Below are 19563 nucleotides of genomic sequence, written 5' to 3'. Positions count from 1 at the left end.
TAAAATTTATTTAAAACACATCAAAATTTTTACTGTTCAACTCAACAAATATCGTCATGAAAAGATACAAGTAAAAATAAAATGTTACGAACAAGTGGTAAGATAATATTATTGAAAAAACAATTACAAGCTCCGAATATTAACCGTAAAACGTAAACCAACCTAAAGAAATTAATTTCACGCAATAAGTGCATACCGAAACAATATGGCCATTGTCTTACATTATATCAAAAAAGGAGACAATGACTTACCCTTAATCCAAACAAAATTTTGCTGCCTCTTTGTTTGTGTCTCTTTACGTACCTCCAATCATTTATAGACACGTGGAATAATAAATTATAAAGCAAATTAATTGAGATTCACCGTTCTCCTTTCTTTGCTCATTTCTCCTTATATCTCTTAATAAATATTTTTAATTTATTCATTTTGATAGGTATTGTGTAAGCTCCTTCCTATTTTCGGTTTTTCCCTTTCTCCTTTTTATCTATGAACACAAGCACTACTCACATGTCCGGTGAAATTTTTACGAGAAATTCTCAATTTCCTTCACTTTTATTTTTTATCATTCCGAATTCAAATTATATGTAAAATTTCAAAGGTATTGATTGTATGTTGAAATTATGCTTCAAATATTTGTCTCTATGTTGGATTGTTGATGGGAAGAACTTGAAGTGTTGCTTTCATTGGTTTCTTTTTCTTACACATTATATTCTTTTTCCAGTTAAGATCTTCTTTAATTTCAAGAAATTTGCTTACCCATCTCAAGTTTTGGGTATCCTGATCAGAGAAATCATGTGCATCGAAATTGATATAAGGAGAAGTAAACCGGTGAAAGAGAAGTGATCGAATATAAAGTTAACGGCATATCCCAGCTAATTTGCCTGTAATCTATTGATCTACACATCAATAAATTATTGGAGTATACAAAGGGGCACGAACAAGGGGAAGAGGAGTTTTGTTTCCTCGATCCCCTTTCATATACACATAAATATTGGAAAACCCACCAATTTCCTTTCATTATCTTTATCACAAATTAAATCAATCAATGTATGTGGTTTTCATTGCAAACACCCATTTTCATTTGTTGAAAGGGTATTATTCCCTATAGGTTTCTTTTCACTTTCAATGCCACTTCTTTATTATCTTATCATTTTTAATATCATATAAATAGGTCTAAGATCCAAAAAGATCCAAACCCTAGCAATAATCGGCTAGTGGCTAAGCAATGTCCACCTGGAGAATAAGTAGTTTTCAGACAATCTCCATTCGCATATAACCCTGAATTCAACTATCACCCTCGCATCTTTACGTTCTTTATCATTACTCCGTAGAAACACTTGATTGTTCAAACCATTATTACAATGCGCTATTTGTCGATTTAAGTATAGAGAGATTTTTGAAGCACAAACTCCGATCCTCCTTAACTCATCTTTCATCTCGCATAAAACTCAAACTCAAACTTTTAATATGTAACCCAACTCTTTACCATAAAAGACGTAAACAATTCTTTTTTATTTTATCAAAGGAGGACCACCAAAATACCCTCTCCCATGCCCACAATAATAACACCAACTCACTTAGTACATCACTCTTTTTTTGACCCTTTGCCTTTTCTCTCTCCCCCCCCCTCCCCCATCTTCTCCCTTCAATTCAAAAATCAAATCCCCACACACCCACTCTTAAAAAACCAAATCAAACCCCTCCACAATTGAATCCTCTTGTCACTATCATCATTTTTCATTTGTGTTTTTAAAACCACACCCTTTCAACCAATTAGAAAAAGAAAATAATGGAAACCAAACAAGAAATGAGCTTTGACTCTACCATGGAGAAAGTTAAGGAACCAAATGAAGGAAAAGGTGCCAAAGTTGATGAAGGTACTTCTACTCCACAATCAGAGCTTGAAGATCCTCTTAGTTTGAGGAACTTGTCCAAGTTTATAATCCCTCCTTTGGGTGCTTCAAGCTATAGCCAGAATCAAATAGACTCCAAGGGATGGGTCATTACTCCCATGGATTCAACATACAGGTATGTTTTTTTTGGGGGGGGGGGGCGCCATATGAGGAACTATAGGTGCATGAAAAACTTGCTTATGTTCTACTTTTGTTACATAAGCATGCACATTTTCATGTTGTTTTGGTTAGATCAACAAAAAAGGTGCATGTGCATTGAAGGTTAAAAAACACTCAACTTAAATGGAGATTATTATTAGGGTAATTTTTTTTTTATAACTCACGGACTATTGGTAAGAGCAAATTACTTTCACACAGTAACTATTAGTAGACAATTCTTATTAGATCATCGTGAGTATGGGTTGAATACCTATGGACAATGATTCAAAATGTTGGCGTTCGTTAGGGTAATTATTTGATACATAACTTGTGAGGTTTTTAAACGTCACAAGTATGGTTGAAAACATGATCAACGGGATGAATCTAAATTTTTTTTTAGAGGGATCTGAATTAAATAATAAATTTTTGAGAGATCAAAACATAATTTTATAATGTATTAATTTATGATTGTATCATTTTTTGAGGGGATTAAACATTTTTTTTTCATTTTTGGGTTCAAAATATAATTTTATCATAATTTAATTTTTAATTTAATCATTTAATAGGGACTTATGCGACAAATTTTTTTTATTTAAGGTTAAGGCCGGTCTATCCCTCAAATTCGCTCCTGATTACCTGGATCTCATTTGTTTATATATTTATTTTTTTAATATACTTTATATAAAATACATATAACATCCTCGACCCACTTATTAAGTCTAAAAAAAATTATAAGTGTTATATCATCTGAATGAAAAATAAATTAAAAATTTTAATAATTTATACTATTATTTAATTATATAAAATTTTATATATAGTTATTGCATTAAATATTCACCATAACTACTTAAATCAGTTCTAGCAACATCACAGCAACCAATATCAACTATTCTCATTCTTTTATGCTAAAAGAATACTTCTAGGAAAGCCTATGCCAAAAGCAAGTGAAAAAAACGAAAGAAAAAGTGATAAACATAAAAAAATTTACATCCTCAAATTATGGTTTAATTTTAAATTAGTCCTAAATTCCAAATTTTTTTAATTAAGTCCTTAAAGTATCAATCAGTACTGTATCAATTTCATCCTTTCATAGGCCCGGGCCATTAACTCAGACATTAAATGTCAAAAGTCTAACGTAGAGCATATTTAAAACTCAATTACCAAATTGTAAAACACTTGCCTAAAAGGCAGACCGTTATGGTGGCTTAAGCCCCCCTTAAAATTTTTAGAAAATTTTAATTAGGCCCTCTCAAATCTTTTAAAATTCTCAGTATACCTTTTAGTTTTTTTTTTCTGAAAATTTTTGAAAATTCTCATTAATCTCACAAAAATTTTAATTAGACCCCAATTTCTATAAACAGAATCTCATTAAACTCTTTAAAAATTTTAAAATATTTACTAATCCTCAAAACTTAGTCTCAAGATTCGCCATTGACATGTCTATACCTACCCTATGAACACGTCTTTTAATACATCGTGCTTCATATAAGTTTTGAACCGTCATTTAAAACCCTAAATCGATGGCTAAACTGACGAAAGAACCTGACTGATTCAAGAAATTAATTAGTAGGTTTGCTATGTAAATGCAGGTGCTGGGAAACATTTATGGTGATGTTAGTGTTTTATTCGTCATGGGTTTACCCATTCGAAGTGGCGTTTCTCAGTTCATCGGCGCCGAGAAAACTGTACATGGCCGACAACATCGTGGATCTATTCTTCGCCATTGATATTGTGTTGACGTTTTTCGTTGCTTATATTGATACTAGAACTCAACTTCTAGTTCGAGACTCCAAAAAGATTGCTATCAGGTACATTTTTATATTTTTCGTAAATTTAGTCTTTGTATTTTTATTTTTATGAATTTAGTCCCTTTATTTTTTAGATTTCAAAATTTAAGTCCAACTATTAAAACTGTTAAAATTATTTTGTTAAATTCAAGTTCATTACATCGTCATTTTTTTTAGTTACATTGCTCCCAAGTGATTTTTTTTAATTTTAAAATGTCACATCAATAAATTTAACAAAAAATAATAATTAGACCTGAATTTTAAATTTGAAAAATAGAGGACTAAATTCTAAATTTGAAAAGAGTGTTGGGACCTATAACATATTTTAACCTTTAAATATGTATATTCAATATTCAACTGAATTGGATAAAAAGAGCATTCTAGTTCATTCTAAAAATCTAAGTATTATTGGAATGAAGGGAAGGGTTAATTGCCAAAATGCCCTCAAATCATCATTCAGGTTTTAAATTGATTAGTAAACTTCAAAATATTCTAATTGAGTTACCAGGATGTATCAATCGAGTTGTTCCATCAACTTGACCATTAGTTTTGACATTAAATGCCGGTTCAAATCTCATGTGGAGCTTTTTAAAACACCTATGTATTTGTTGCATGGATGGTTTGAATCTAACATGTTAAAAAATAGACAATGCCATTAAAATCTAATAGGGCTATTTTTTAACATGTTAGATCCAAACCGTTTTATGCAGTAACCAAGCATATGTTCACAATTTGATCGTGTTCAAAATATGTTCCATGCTAGATTTAAGTTGACATTTAATACTCAACCTAAGGGCGAGACTAACAAAAATACCTGATTGATATAATATTAAGTTGGTGACGGAAGGGGAATTACCTCGGCTTTTAATATATACTAGTTTTATGGTACATTTATAATGTTGAGTTCTAGTTTATAACTTCTTGTTCGATTTTGTAAAGTTGTCCAAATCCAATACTTAGCCACCAAAATGACCCATTTTATTGTTAAAAAAAATGAAAATATTTTATTTAAATTTAATTAAAAATATCAAATATTAATATAAAATAATTTCTTTTTTATTATTTTTAAATAGTAAAACGAAAAAGACCATACCGATCCAATATCGAGAAATTTAAACTCAAACCCGAACCAAAACAAATCCAACTTGCTTTATCAATAAACACCCCTACATATAACCAAGAGCCAAGGTGAAGAAGCCCCATGATTGCAATGATTATGAATTTGATCTTTAGAAAACGATAACTCTCACAGCAACAAAAATTGTTGTTAAAAATGTCTGGATCTGATTCTTGGTAAAGGCAAGGGACCCAAATGCATAATTATTCCAATACACCTCAGGACCATATATTTTGTGAATAATTGAAATTTAGAAGAAAAAAATAAGTAATTTAGAATCACAATATTAATATTGAAATATGGAGGATTGAATTGAGAAAATGAAAGGTATAAAGTGTTTTTTTTCTTCTTCTTGTTGTTATTCTTATTATTAGGTTAAAATATGCCATAAGTCCTTATACTCTTCACAAACTTAGAATTTAGTCATTGTACATTTATTTCCAGAAATTTAGTCCCTCAACTTTTCAAATTTTAAAATTCAGGTCCATCTGTTAGTACTGTTAAGAGTATTTTGTTAAATTCAGGTCTATTGCGTCATTCTTTTTAGTTACACCAACAAATTTAACCAAAAAAAATTATTTGTGTTAACAATTGGACCTACATGAAAAGTAAATTCCAAGCTTGTGAAGAGCACAGGGATTTATGGCATATGCTAACCTTATTGTTATGGTATATTATTAGGTTAAAATATGTCATAAGTCTTTGTACTCTTCATAAACTTGAAATTTAGTCTCTATACTTTTGTTTTTAAGAATTTAGTCCCTTAACTTTTCAAAATTCAAAATTCAGGTCCAACTAATAACACTATTAAAATTATTTTGTTAAATCAAGTTTATTACAATGCCATTTTTTAGTTACATGGCTACTAAGCGAGTTTTTTTATTATTATTATTTCAAAATGTCACCTTAGCAAAAATAATTTTGCAAGTGTTAACAATTGAATTTGAATTTTTAAATCATCTAAAAAGTTGAAGGACTAAATCCTAGAAATAAAAGTATAGGAACTAAATTACAAATTTATTAAAATTAATTTGTTAAATTTAGGTTCATTACAACGTCATTTTTCCAGTAATATGGCTGCCAAGTGAGTTTTTTTTCAAAATATCACACCAACAAATTTAATAAAAAAATTTACTAGTGTTAATAATTGGACCTAAATTTAGAAATTTGAAAAACAGAAAGACTAAATTACTAGTAATAAAAGTATAGGGATTAAATTCTAAATTTGTGAAGAGTACAAGGACTTACTATTATTGTTGTTGTTGTTGTTGTTTGTGTGGAAATGGATAGGTACCTATCAACATGGTTCTTAATAGATGTGATATCAACAATCCCATTTGAAGCACTAGGCTATTTGTTCACTGGCAATAGCAGAGTGGGCATCTCTTATTCCCTTTTGGGTTTGCTTAGATTTTGTCGTCTCAGAAGGGTCAAGCAGCTTTTCACCAGGTTTTTCTCTTCCTTTTATTCCTATATATCTAATCCTTCATTATTCCTTTTTCAGAATTTGACCATTTCTAATAGTAAATCATAGAATTCGTCATATTACTCATCACACCCTTAATTTTTTATATAAATTTTCTTTTGTAGGTTGGAGAAAGACATCAGATTCAGCTATTTTTGGATCCGATGTGCTAGACTTCTAGCTGTGAGTGAAGTTTTCGACCATTCCATTTCCAAAGTATAGGGGATCACATGCCAAATGTGAACAAAAAAGAGGGACCAACCCCTAGAACTTGTCCCGAAAAATACAACTATTTAGTTAATCTTTTTCCCAATTATTCATGGTTGAAACTTCAAAATAAATGTGGGAATTGTTTCAAAACAATTACTAATATTAAATTTGCTCTCAAAATTAAAACTATAATGATAAAATGTTGAGAACTTTTATTTTTATAATACAATATTGGGGGAGATACGAAGGGAAGGGGATAACAAAATTAAACCCGTGTCATCTAAGGATAAACGGAATAAAACCTGTCATTTAAGTACCTTAGAGAACTCTAACCACTGCTTCAACTAAGTCTTGGCGACTACATTCCTTTGAATACACTATTTTGCAGGTGACCTTACTTGCGATTCATTGTGCTGGATGCCTTTACTACCTACTAGCTGACAGGTACCCACAACAGGGAAGAACATGGCTGGGCTCAGTACACCCAAATTTCAGGGAAACAAGCCTTTGGATCCGATATATCTCAGCCATGTATTGGTCCATCACCACCATGACTACTGTTGGTTATGGTGACCTCCATGCAGTCAACACTATGGAAATGATTTTTATCATCTTCTACATGCTCTTCAACCTTGGCTTAACCGCTTATATAATCGGTAACATGACAAACTTGGTCTGCGAAGGAACTCGCCGTACCATGGAATTCGTAAGTACTTCACCTGTGTATTAAATTTGTTATCAGAATGCCAGATTTTGATTAAATTGTCGGTCGTTGTTGATGGTGATGCAGAGGAATAGTATCGAAGCGGCTTCACAATTCGTATCGAGAAACCGGTTGCCCCCGAGGTTGAAAGAGCAGATATTGGCTTACATGTGTTTGAGGTTCAAGGCTGAGAGCTTGAACCAACAGCAACTAATTGAGCAATTACCAAAATCCATTTATACAGGGATTTGCCAGCATTTGTTCTTGCCAACAGTGGAGAAAGTGTACCTGTTCAATGGAATATCAAGGGAAGTTTTGCAGCATCTGGTAAGCATGCTATACTATGCTTTTGCATGTAAAAGTATCATAAAGGCCCCTATATTAGAAATTAAATTTTATTTTGTTCCATTTACTCAAAAAATTGGACAAATTAATCATTGTACGTCAGATCAAATAGCAAAGCAGTCCTTTTTGTTAAAATTTTATCCATTTTTATTGTTAAAACCTAGAGTGGTCAACAGCATAATCACGTATCTCATTCTGACATACAAGGACTACTTTTAACAGTAGAAATGAATTGAGTTTTTAATAAAAAAACTGGTTTTCTCCTTGATCTAACGTATAGGGGCTAATTTGCCCATTTTTTCATGGAGGGGCAAAATATACTCCAACTCCTAATACAATGGCCTCCATAGTACCTTTTCCTGCTTTTGCATGTAGAGTTTAAGCTTGTAGGATAAGAAAATTAAACCTCAGGGGATCTCGAAACAATGATCAGGTCGCGAAGATGAAGGCAGAGTATCTCCCACCGAGAGAGGATGTAATAATGCAGAATGAAGCACCAGATGATGTTTACATCATTGTGTCCGGAGAAGTGGAAATCATTAATTGTGACATGGAGAGAGAGATGGTTGTTGGAACCTTGCAATCCGGGGATATGTTCGGAGAAACCTGTGCACTTTGTTGCAGACCTCAAAGATTTACGTACCGAACTAAGACGCTTTCTCAACTCCTGAGGCTAAAAACAACTGACCTGATTGAATCGATGCAGACCAAACACGAAGATAATGTAGCCATCTTTAAGAATTTACTACAGGTCAGTTGAACATGTAATGTATCTGTTCTCAGACTGCAGAGGACAAAAGATTTAACATGTAATGTGTTGCAGCATAACAAAAGGCTAAAGGATCTTAAAATCGGAGACCTAGCAGAAGAGGGCGGAGAAGAAGACGATGAGCCAAAAAACATCACTATTAATTTGCTGAATGCGGCCGATATAGGCAATGCTGCTTTTCTTGATGAGCTTCTGAAAGCAAGGTTGGATCCTGACATCGGAGATTCTAAAGGAAGAACCCCATTGGTAAGCTTTATTTTCTGTTGACCTTTCAAGTCAATATGTTTCAAAGAATGTTCATGCATTAATGAAAATATCTTGTGTGATTCCTCAGCATATAGCAGCAACAAAAGGGCATGAAGATTGTGTGCTGGTACTCCTTAAGCATGCATGCAATGTACATTTACAAGGTAAAATATGATGTTAACACCATTGATCCGAGAATGAATCAAGTTCTTACGTTGTATCTTGTTATTCCATGTATGTGGCAGATATGAATGGCAACACCTCACTATGGAATGCGATATCCTCAAAGCACCATTCGATATTTAGGGTCCTATATAATTGTGCTGCTGTTTCCAACCCGTTCACTGCCGGTGATCTCTTATGCCTTGCTGCACAAAGAAATGATCAGACAGTGATGAAAGAACTACTGAAACATGGATTGCCCATAGATGCAAAGAATCGTCATGGATTAACAGCGTTGCAGATTGCCATGAAAGAGAAGCATGAAAACATGGTTAATCTACTTGTAATGAATGGAGCAGATGTCATCAATACAAATACATATGAATTTTCTTCAGAAGCGTTAAATGAAATGCTTGAAAAGAGAGAGATCGGCCACCGAATTAATGTACCTGATACCACTTCCAGTGAAGCACTGCTGAAGAAGCTCGAAGGGGACACTGTAGGCAAACTAGACAAAAGCAGAACAGTAGACCATCCAAGGGTGAGCATTTATAAAGGCCACCCTCTAATGAGGAAAGAATCTTGTTCTACAGAGCCTGGGAAGCTAATAAGTTTGCCAGATTCACTCGAGGATCTCAAGAACATTGCAGGTTTGTAACTTAAGCTGAAATAAACTGGTCTACAACATAGCTTCATTGTAAAGCAATTAACTTGAATCATTTCTAACAGGCAAAAAATTTGGGATCAATGCGAGAAATGCAACTGTAACAGATGAAGCAGGGGACGAAATTGATTCCATTGAAGTGATTAGAGACAATGATAAGCTTTACATTGTTGAAAAACAAATATAAAACCATATGTAATAAGAGCGAGTTAAAACTTAGAAGTTCAATTAACAGATTATGCTTTTTCAGTAATGTGCATATTCCCAGAAGGAAAGCACAATCTTTACACAATTGTAAAATACAGTTGTCAGATAATTTGGGAAATGTTTTTCTTCCCTAGTTAGAAATTAAGAACATAATCTTCAAATAGCTTGATCAGAAAATTATCAAACTTCATTATGGAAACAATGATCTTTAATTAGTGCAAAGAATATTAACACGATATCCTTTATAAATCAAGTCAACTACATAAAAGACAAGATCAACGAATTGTTGATCTTACACTGGATCCACTATAACAAATGAAACTGATGACAACAGAACAAAATTCTGGGCTTCAATATTATTTGTAAACAATCTGCAAACACAACTAGAAGACTAGCAACAATGAGAACATATATGTTCAAAAAAAAACAGCACCTTCACCGTCAAAATTGTTGCAATATTTTCGGGAATTTAATCACTGTTATAGAAAGACATGATGATGTGGGTTGGTTACAGGAAAATAACCTCAGCTTACCCCACAATTCCTCTGCAGAGTCGTTGGAACTTCCGGTATGTAGGCACCTTCACAATTCATTCAAATGTCAAAACCTGGCATTGCAAATTGAGATGCAAAAGTCTCCACTTGCATTCGGAGCTCCAAAATATCCTTATGTTCTTGGAGACTCTTCACAGAGGCCTTCGGCAGCTTCCCATGATCACGCTGCATCATACTAGCTATATGTGCAGCTCTGAGAAGAAAGCTTGCAATTGTGTCAAAATCAGACTCTAGACATCCTCTCGATGTCATAGCAGGAGTACCTCCAGAAATAAACATGAAAAGTCATCATACTATTAACCTAAACCTCCTCTATAAAGGGTAAGGAACTGCAATTTTAATTGAATGAGATCTGCACTCACCAATCCTTACTCCTCCAGGAGTAATGACACCATTCTCGCCAAAAATAGCAATTTTGTTGACAGTAATGTGGCACATCTCACACACCTTCTCGTAAATTTTACCTACAAAAAGAAAAGTTGGAAGATTAGACGTGCTCTGACATGAAAGAGAGTAGGGATACGTAGTATTATCTCTTGCAAGTAACAGAGAACTTACTACATGACATGTTGCCAAGAGATAAAAGAAACAAACGAAGGTGTGCAAGTTCCATATGTGTAACAGAGACATAAGCAGAGCGAAGACTTAACTTCAAATTTTCAACAATTTTGGAATTTAAACCATTACCCAATCACAAGAAGCAATGAAACCATAGAAGAGTCCTACATGTATGTATGTATATATATAAAAGATTTATGGAGAGGTGATAGATACATTCTCTGACTGAAGTCAAGTCAGACCTTTTGTACTTTGAGTCACTAGACAGAACAATAAACCCCTCTACCCCCTCGATAAAAAAGAATCCATAAAATAAAGGGGAAGGCAAAAAAAGGGAATCAGAATGATTAACCCATCCCATACTCAGTTAGTAATCTTTTTTAGCCATAAGAGTTTGTAAACTCTTACAGTCCATTGAAACATCTACCACAAGCACGAATTATCAGAAACACAATAAATAATCACTTCCTGGATCTCAATTATGAAGCCAAGATGGTCGACATTACCAATAAACAATATATATAAGGACATGGAGGTTCAACTTCATATCATACAAAACAATTATTTGAATGCAAAGAAGATTGTCAATGAAGCACTCTACCTGTCAACCCAAAAGGTCTTAGATCCCAGAGTAACAAATGGTTGTCTGTGCCTCCTGTAATTAGCTTGCATTTTCTTCTTAACAATGAAGATGCCAATGCCTGAGCATTTTTCTTCACTTGTTGCATATAGGCCTTATACTCTGGTGTAGCCACTTGCTTCAATGCTATGGCAAGAGCAGCAATATGATTATTATGTGGTCCGCCTTGCAAGGATGGGAAAACAGCAAAATTTATCTTTTCCTCGAAATCATATTGCTCATTGCAATCTCCTTGGCTTAGTAGCATGCCACCCTTCTTTGGCTTTTTACCCTTTCTATAGAAAATTATGCCTCCTCTGGGACCTCGGAGGCTTTTATGGGTGGTAGAGGTGACAACGTCACAGTATTCAAAAGGATTGGCAGCTTCCTGTAAAATTATCAAGTACCATAGTATTGGGATTAATTCCCTATAAAAGCTACAGCAGCTTAGAACTATTAAAAAAATCAATAACATGATAAGAAGAAAATGAAACTCATAGGCATATCCAGTAATGATGTTATTCATTATTTCCCATTTCTAACATACTAACAATTACTAACCTAAAAGAACTCATTAGCACATTTGCATCAAGAATACTAGAAATCCAATCTCCATCTATAAACTTCTGCATTATCGATACCAAACCCAATGAAAGATAAATCAATATGCATGTCCAAAAAAATGTTAAGATTTTCAATTTCAAACATACTTCCAATGGGCAATGAATAAACTAAAACAACTCAATGAGTGCATTAGCATCAAGCACCGTAGAAACTATATCTCCATCTCCAAATTTCTATATTACCAGCACCAGAAACGGTATTTCAAGTCCCAAAAGGTAGTCTGCAGCTCTAGTTTGAAGTTGCTTAGGTTAATATTAGTTGCCTTAGATACCAACTTTTATGTTTAAGCAGTCAACAGCACATAAAGTCGGCTAAAAAACTAGCCTTAAAAGATTCCAGATTACGACAGCAAAGCAAGTAGATTTGCTAACAAATTTTAAGCCAAAACAGTAAAATGAAATAGTCAATAACAGGATATAGCGTTGGTCCAGCATAGAACAAAAACCAAGCAATGTAATTGAACTCCAACATCGGGCATAAAGCTGAGAACATAAAGCAAAGCACCTATTAAATAGTAGTAATTCACAGTATCACACCTTAGCAGCAATAAGTCCACTTATCTGAGCCATATCACAAAGCAAAACAGCACCACACTTATCTGCAATCTGTCTAAACCTTGCATAATCCCATTCCCTAGGATATGAACTCCCACCACAAATTAATATCTTTGGCCTGAAATCAAGTGCCCTTTCCTCCAACTTCTCATAATCAACGTACCCAGTTTGAGGATTCACTTTATAAGGCAAACTCTCAAAGAATATAGATGCCCCAGAAACTTTCCTCCCATTTGGGGTATAATATCCATGACTAGTATTCCCTCCAGACGGTGTATCTAATCCCATGATCCTATCACCGGGCAATAGCAACCCAGTAAAAACAGCGAAATTCGCTGATGTACACGAATAAGGCTGCACATTGACTCCCCAGTTCTCGGCATCAATCCCGAAAGCTTCCAATGCACGTTTCCAACACAGGGTTTCGATTTCATCTATGTACTGATTCCCGCCGTAATACCTTGCTCCGGGCATCCCTTCGGAGTATTTGTTGGTTAAATGGCTTCCGAGGGCTTCCATCACAGCACGGCACACGAAGTTTTCCGAAGCTATTAACTCAATACCCATGAACTGCCTCTTCTTCTCCTGTTCCATCATGTCGAACACATCAGGATCAGCCACGTGGATCGGCTGGCTACCCCACGATTTCACGGCCGCTTTTCTCTTCTCGAGATCCGTTTCCACCGTCATCCGCTTCGTCGGCGACGGCGACGACAAAGAAGAACTATCTCTCCGCCTCTTAAGACACATGGGATGCCCTAAAATACGAAACTCTTCGATTTCCCTACTCCCATCATCATTATCATCGCAACGCTCCCTTTCAATCGTGTTCCCGTTCTGATGCGGTTCGAGGAGTTGGAGAGGAACCGGTCGGAAAGGGCTTCGGGTAGGGTCCCTCGTTCCCAGCTGTAAGGTAACAGAATCATCGGCGATCGAGTTACGGTGAGAAGACGACGGCGATGGAGATACTAGCCCTAAAGTTAGGGTCGATGACGTGTCAGTCGATTGAGACGACAAGTCCATGAAACTCTAATCACAAAATATATAATAAAAAATTTGGATTGATTGATTGAATCAACAAAAACATGAACAGTAATTGGAATTGAAATCCATGTAAAAAGAATCTGAGATTCTATGCGTAACCCAAAAAATTAAAAAAAATAAAAATAAAAAACCTAATCTCTAAACCAATATTCAAATTGGTAAAATGTAGGGAACCAAGGGTTCAGGTTCGGGACAAAGGAGAATGGGGATAGGTGTGACTGTGTAAGAGGGTGGTGTCGACGGGGACCGGTAAATTCCAAGTGAAAGGGGGGGTGAACCCAGACATGTTAACAATGGGTTAAACGAAGATGGTAACCGGGGAGTTCAGTTATCGGTTACCATTATTAAGTCCTGTTCCGGTTTGGGTGCGAGAATAGATGCAAAAAGATAAAACCCATTTAGAAGCAGAGATTGTCAAGTGGGTTTGGTAAAGCCTAAGCCAATTAATTTGATCAATCTTTTTATATATTGGAAATTTTCGGACCCAATTAATTTGATCAATTTTTTTTTGCTAAGTTCATTTTTTTAAGTTTATATTTTTGTCCAAACCTTTTTATTTTTCGGACGAGCCAAGTGGCTCGGCACATGATCATGTCTATTCGTGGGTATGATAATCGATGATCAAGCTTATTCCATTAGACCGACATTTGTTTTGAGCATTGGTTAAAGTTGAAATGAATATAATTTATGTCAAATAAAAAAGTTTATCCCCTTCAAGGGCGAAACTAGAAAACTTTTTGGAGGGCTAAAATTAAATTGTATATTTTCACGATAATAAAAATACAATTTTATTATTTTAATAGTCTATATTTTTATAATTTTTAAATGATCAAATCAAGTTTTTTATTATTTTATTGGGGGTCAAAGTGCAATTTTACCATTACTAATTTAAATTTTTATAAATTATAAAGAGGCCTAGATATAAATTTTTCCATTTATTTGTTGATTAGATATCTGACTTGCATTCTCTCTCTAAAAAAACAATAGGATTTTTTATTGCTACGAAAAAATTATGACGGTTCATTTAGAGAGCATAGAGCATAAGAATGTTAGGACAATTGAATGTGAGTTACTAGAAATGAGGAAAAACAGGAGAGGGTGTGTGTGACTTGATCCAGTGCCTTGTCGCCATATGTTGGTGGGATATACTGTATCCAAGTTCGGGGCGTGGCCTCGATGGTACAGGTTTGTAAAGTCTTGGTTTGTAGGTGTCGTTAGCTCGTGAAATGATCTCTTTTAAAGTGTGTGTATATTGACCCATGAAGTATGAATTTATAAGGTTTTGGGTTCACAAGTGTCTTTGACTCGTGAGATGATCCCTTTCAACCAATGACATTAACAATAAGACTGGAGGGAGACAAGGTAAGCTTGCAAGGTGTAAGCATAACTATTTTAATAATTTTAAATGTATTATCAAGTCGAGATTGAAGAGAGAGAGATTAGTTAATTCACGATTCATCTATAAAAGCTTTAACTTCAAATTCGACCAAATATAATTACGTATGATTTGCTTTCTTAAACCTTCTACAATACACTCTTGTTTTTTGAACTTACAATCTCTTAAATTATTCGAGTTTACGATAAAAGACAATATAGTATGATAATATTTATGCTGTAGATAGATCACATGTATCATAAGGGTTTTGATGATTTATGCTATTTGTGCTTCAATTATTCATTCAACATTAGAATATTATAAGCTTTGATGTTTACATTTTCTTTGTTTTTTCTTATAAATTTTGAAAAAAAATAACCAGGTTTTTATGTTGAGTTTTTTTTTTCAAGATTTAGCTGTCATGTCTAATGGTGAAATATACCTAATTTGATCAAAATTCAAAATCCCATAAAAAGAAGATAAATAACTTAATATAATTTCTCACTCAACCCAAACCCAAAGTAGTTGACTCAGTTCATTTTAATAGAAGATTTTCCATTTTTATATAAATAATAGAAAAAATTAAATAGTTAGTAAAATGAGATAAATTAAAAATTAAATATGAAAATAGATAAAAATATATTGTATTTACCGATGCTTCCTGACATATCGACGATATCATCTTCATTTTTCCTATCATTCGGTCATCATTGATGGCCGATCGCAGAGTTGATATTTTATTTTGCTTATTAATTTAATAAACACAATTAAATATAAATACTTTAGTAATTGATTCAATAAAAGAATCAGCAATTATTAAATAGCCGACTTAATTGAACCAATTAAAATTGATAATTATGTCAATTAACAAACAAAAAACATGGGTTGAATGTGTATATATTATAAAGGTGTAATGATTTATTTGACCTTCTAACTTTTAAAAATTTCATTTTAGCTTTTTATTTTATTTTTGACATTTTTTAGTTCTTAAATTTACTTTTTTTGTCAAAGCACCTTAAAGTAGACGGAAAAGTTAACGTTTGACAACTTTGTTGACATGGATGCCATTTAAACAATTAATTAATTTTTGAATTAAAATATATATATATAAACTTATTAAAAGAGTTAAAAAGGAGTATAAAAAGTATTTTTTGAATTTTAAAAATAATTATTGACTTGGTATACATGTGAATTGCCACGTGGTATCCACATGGCCAATTCATGTGTATGTCAAGTCAACAAAGTTACTAAACGTTAACTTTTTCATCTATTTTCGGGTAATTTGACAAACAATATAAGTTTAAGGGCTAAAAGAGGTTAAAAATAAAATGGAGGGCTAAAATGATTTTTTTGTAAAGTTTGACAATCAAATATGTCATTATGCCTATAAATAATATATATTAAGGGTATCACCAAACTATCAGTAAGTTTACATTTTGGTCCCTCAACTTTAAAAAGTTACAAAATGATCATTGCTTTTCTTTTCTTTTTTTTTTTGAAGTCCAACTAGCAAGCTCAAAACGATGATTCGACGATTGGTAAAGTGAACCAGTACCTATCAACGAATAGAAGAATATACCTTCGATCAAAGTCAATTTAACAGTCAGTGTCAAAGATTGGAGAAGAAAAATTGTTTGGATTTTGGTTCACAAATTCGTGACATTCAAAATTGTTTCATGAAAAAAAAATTTAACTATAAAAAAAGAAGGAAAATGAGAGCTTTCGATTGGTACAGGCAATGCGAATAGAGAAGACCATACAACATCAGTTTTAACAGCCTAATAACTTAAATGAAAACTTTCGGATAGTTCATTGACTATTTTGTAACTTTTTTAAATTGAGTGACCAAAATGTAAACTTACTAATAGTTTAACAAATTTAGATATAATTGACCTTAATATTTTATACAATTTCAATTCTCACCCACATCCCGAATTTTTAAATCGAGAATTGAATTAACGCTCAATCGAAAATATATTAAATTATTTACATTTAAAATTTTTATATAATGCATACTTAATATTCACTCTACTCAACATAATTCTATTTAACTCAAAAATATTTCGAATCATAATTTATTTTAAAATTAATTTTATTCAAATAATTAATTATATCAAACCAATTAAATCGAAAATTTACTAGTATGGCACTAGTTTATAAGGTTGAGAACATCCGGCTGCATTATCTCCTTGACACGTGCGTACTCCACACGTGTTTTCTATGACAGCCAGCCACCTCTGCTTCTCTGGAAGAAGGAAACCAAATAATAATTTGTGGATCCCACCTTCCGGCTGGTCCAGCCAATATCTCGGCGTAAACTAGGCGACACGTCACGCTTTCTTTTTCCCTTGTAGGGGTTGCTTTGACGTACTCGACGGACAGGTGAGTGAAAGGCGGAGGGAGTTGAATTCGATTAACGTACTCGCGAGAGTGAGATTTGGAAAAAAAGTGCATGTTCGGTTGACGTGGTGGCTTTAAACGAGGAGACGCGTTGCGTCATCATGAAGCGTCGCCAGCCGCTCGTTTTCGGTGGCTTGGCTTGAGAGTAAATTCAAAATTGTTTAAATGACGGAACCAAGGAAATTACGAAAGTATCCCTTTCATTTAAGTTTATGTCCTTTTCCGTCCCCCACTTTTCGGCGTTTTACTAAATGGAAAAATTAAATGCGGCCGTAGGGTCTTTTCTGAGATTCTGGCTTTCTTTATTTAATTTAATAAAATTATGATAATTTTGATTTTCTTATAAATAAAATATTAAACACGTAATTAATGGGATTGCTATATAAGTTATTTTCTGATTACGATTTTAAGTGATTGGAATTAATGCTTGAAATTGGTTTAATTTTGACATAATTAGTTACGTATTAAATTCTCAACCTAGCTGTAACCCATCGATAATGAGAAGCAAATAATTTATTTTTATTAAAAAATTTATAATTAGTAATTTAATTACAAATATATATATTCGAATTAATTATGATCAAAATCAAATATTACGAATTGAATTCAAAAGTAAAAGTAGGATTAAAATTGAGCGAATTAATCCATGCACGTTAGATCAAAGAGTAAACTAGTCCTTCTGTTAAGAAATTCATTCATTTCTGTTATGAAAAATTGATCATTGTATGTCGATATGAGGTATACGTGACACGCTAAGTGTAATTATTTGATTATTACGTCAGCCACGCCAATTTTTAGCGGTAGAAATAAATGAAAATCGTAATTGAAAGTTGAAACTAGTTTGCTATTTGATTTAATGTGAAAAGATTAATTTGCTCATCTTTTAAGTAAACGGGGTAAAATATAATTTGACTCTTAATACAAAAGCATTCATGATACTTTTACTTGAAATTAAATTAATATTCAAAATATATCGCAAGTTAAACAAAATAGTTCTGAAAATGATCCACTGAAATTTAAAAATTTGTTCACTCTTTGTACAATTCTTAAACAGCACGTAAATTGAAAGATATTAAATGCTTAAGCATGCTCGAAGCTATAACCAATGGAGGAGGTAGGGGTGGCAAGGGTCTTGGTCCCCTCTAAAATTTTAAATTACTAATTTATAAAATTTTAAATTAATAATTATAAAATTACACTTCGCCCCCCAGAATGATAAATATTTGATTTAATCTTTTAAAAATTATAACGATATAAACTATTAAAATGGTGAAATTACATTTTTTACTATAATAAAAATATACGATTTAATTCCTCTTCCAAACAAAAATTTCTAGCCCTGCCAATGACTATGACCTCCAAATTAATATAATAACATCAATGTCATTTGTGCTAATTCTCGATTGATAAAAAAAATGTAAATTATAAAATTTTTACAATAAAATTTTAAATACGTCTATACACACATTCATTTAAGCCATCAAACAAGCACGATTTATGAATCGATTTTACAATCTTAAAGATATAACGAGTACCCTTAATCGATAAATTAAATATCGAGATTTACGTTACTATTTGAATATTAAAATCCAATAATTTGAATTTTCTTTAACCCTGTTAGTATTTATAAAGTCAATTTTTTATGAAAAATAAATAAACCCAACAACCAAGTACCTCTTTACATTTATATAATTTGGTCAACAAAATTGGTGAGCATGTACTCTGAACCCATTCATCTACGAGTGCCTAAATTCAATTTTAGTTGACATCATTTGCACGTCATCCATGGATAAGAAAATATTCACATTATTAAATTTAAAATAGTAAAATGTTAAAAAAAGTTAACTTTTAATAGCTTTTTAAGATGAAAAAAAAAATATTTAAGAAATAATAAATATATTCTTTTAGAAATTACAAGAATAGATATAGTAAAGGGTTCGGCATTAGCCAATAATGTTAATATCACAATTAGACTGATGATTGAAGCATACTTGAACAAAGTTCGTACATAGTAAGACTTAAAAGCATAATACATTTAAATAGGGACTAGTTTTTAATGGAACGACCAGTTTGCTATTTGATCTACTGTACAATGATTAATTTGCCTAT

General features: G+C 32.8%; 2 protein-coding genes across 4 annotated transcripts; one reads left to right on the top strand and one right to left on the bottom strand.

Moving 5' to 3' along the window:
• The first annotated feature begins 1624 nt into the window (after positions 1 to 1624).
• LOC107908766 (potassium channel AKT2/3) lies at positions 1625 to 9889 on the top strand. The gene is made up of 11 exons (XM_016836030.2): positions 1625 to 2028; positions 3641 to 3859; positions 6246 to 6404; positions 6546 to 6603; positions 7019 to 7336; positions 7421 to 7660; positions 8112 to 8429; positions 8502 to 8693; positions 8782 to 8857; positions 8939 to 9505; positions 9585 to 9889. The coding sequence occupies exons 1-11, from the start codon at positions 1790 to 1792 to the stop codon at positions 9704 to 9706; spliced, it is 2508 nt and encodes an 835-aa protein (XP_016691519.2). The 5' UTR covers positions 1625 to 1789; the 3' UTR covers positions 9707 to 9889.
• Positions 6788 to 14115, bottom strand: LOC107908767 (serine hydroxymethyltransferase 6). 3 transcript variants are annotated; one of them, XR_005910586.1, is made up of 6 exons: positions 12618 to 14080; positions 11440 to 11845; positions 10643 to 10744; positions 10260 to 10543; positions 9305 to 9363; positions 6788 to 9061 (listed from the first exon to the last, which is right to left on the bottom strand). XR_005910586.1 is itself a non-coding variant. In XM_016836032.2 (4 exons), the coding sequence occupies exons 1-4, from the start codon at positions 13656 to 13658 to the stop codon at positions 10320 to 10322; spliced, it is 1773 nt and encodes a 590-aa protein (XP_016691521.1). In that variant the 5' UTR covers positions 13659 to 14115; the 3' UTR covers positions 10049 to 10319. The 3 variants fall into 3 exon arrangements, 1 of the variants encoding a protein (XP_016691521.1); XR_005910585.1 differs by having other exon boundaries at positions 6788 to 9363; XM_016836032.2 differs by lacking the exons at positions 6788 to 9061; positions 9305 to 9363 and having other exon boundaries at positions 10049 to 10543; positions 12618 to 14115.
• Positions 14116 to 19563: the final 5448 nt, after the last annotated feature.

This window comes from Gossypium hirsutum, chromosome D02 (assembly GCF_007990345.1).
Source record: "Gossypium hirsutum isolate 1008001.06 chromosome D02, Gossypium_hirsutum_v2.1, whole genome shotgun sequence".
Lineage (NCBI taxonomy): Eukaryota > Viridiplantae > Streptophyta > Magnoliopsida > Malvales > Malvaceae > Gossypium > Gossypium hirsutum.
Note: the sequence above shows the minus strand (reverse complement) of the source record. Positions and strands in the feature narration are given on the sequence as shown.

Bases quoted from the DNA above. Each gene is read 5' to 3' on its own strand.
- LOC107908766 (XM_016836030.2), top strand. From the start codon at position 1,790: ATGGAAACCAAACAAGAAATGAGCTTTGACTCTACCATGGAGAAAGTT. The intron at 7,337-7,420 runs GTAAGTACTTCA...ATGGTGATGCAG, and splicing joins CTCGCCGTACCATGGAATTC to AGGAATAGTATCGAAGCGGC. The intron at 8,430-8,501 runs GTCAGTTGAACA...AATGTGTTGCAG, and splicing joins TCTTTAAGAATTTACTACAG to CATAACAAAAGGCTAAAGGA.
- LOC107908767 (XM_016836032.2), bottom strand. From the start codon at position 13,658: ATGGACTTGTCGTCTCAATCGACTGACACGTCATCGACCCTAACTTTA. The intron at 11,846-12,617 runs GTGTGATACTGT...ATAATTTTACAG, and splicing joins GTGGACTTATTGCTGCTAAG to GAAGCTGCCAATCCTTTTGA. The intron at 10,544-10,642 runs GTGAGTGCAGAT...TTATTTCTGGAG, and splicing joins TCCTGGAGGAGTAAGGATTG to GTACTCCTGCTATGACATCG.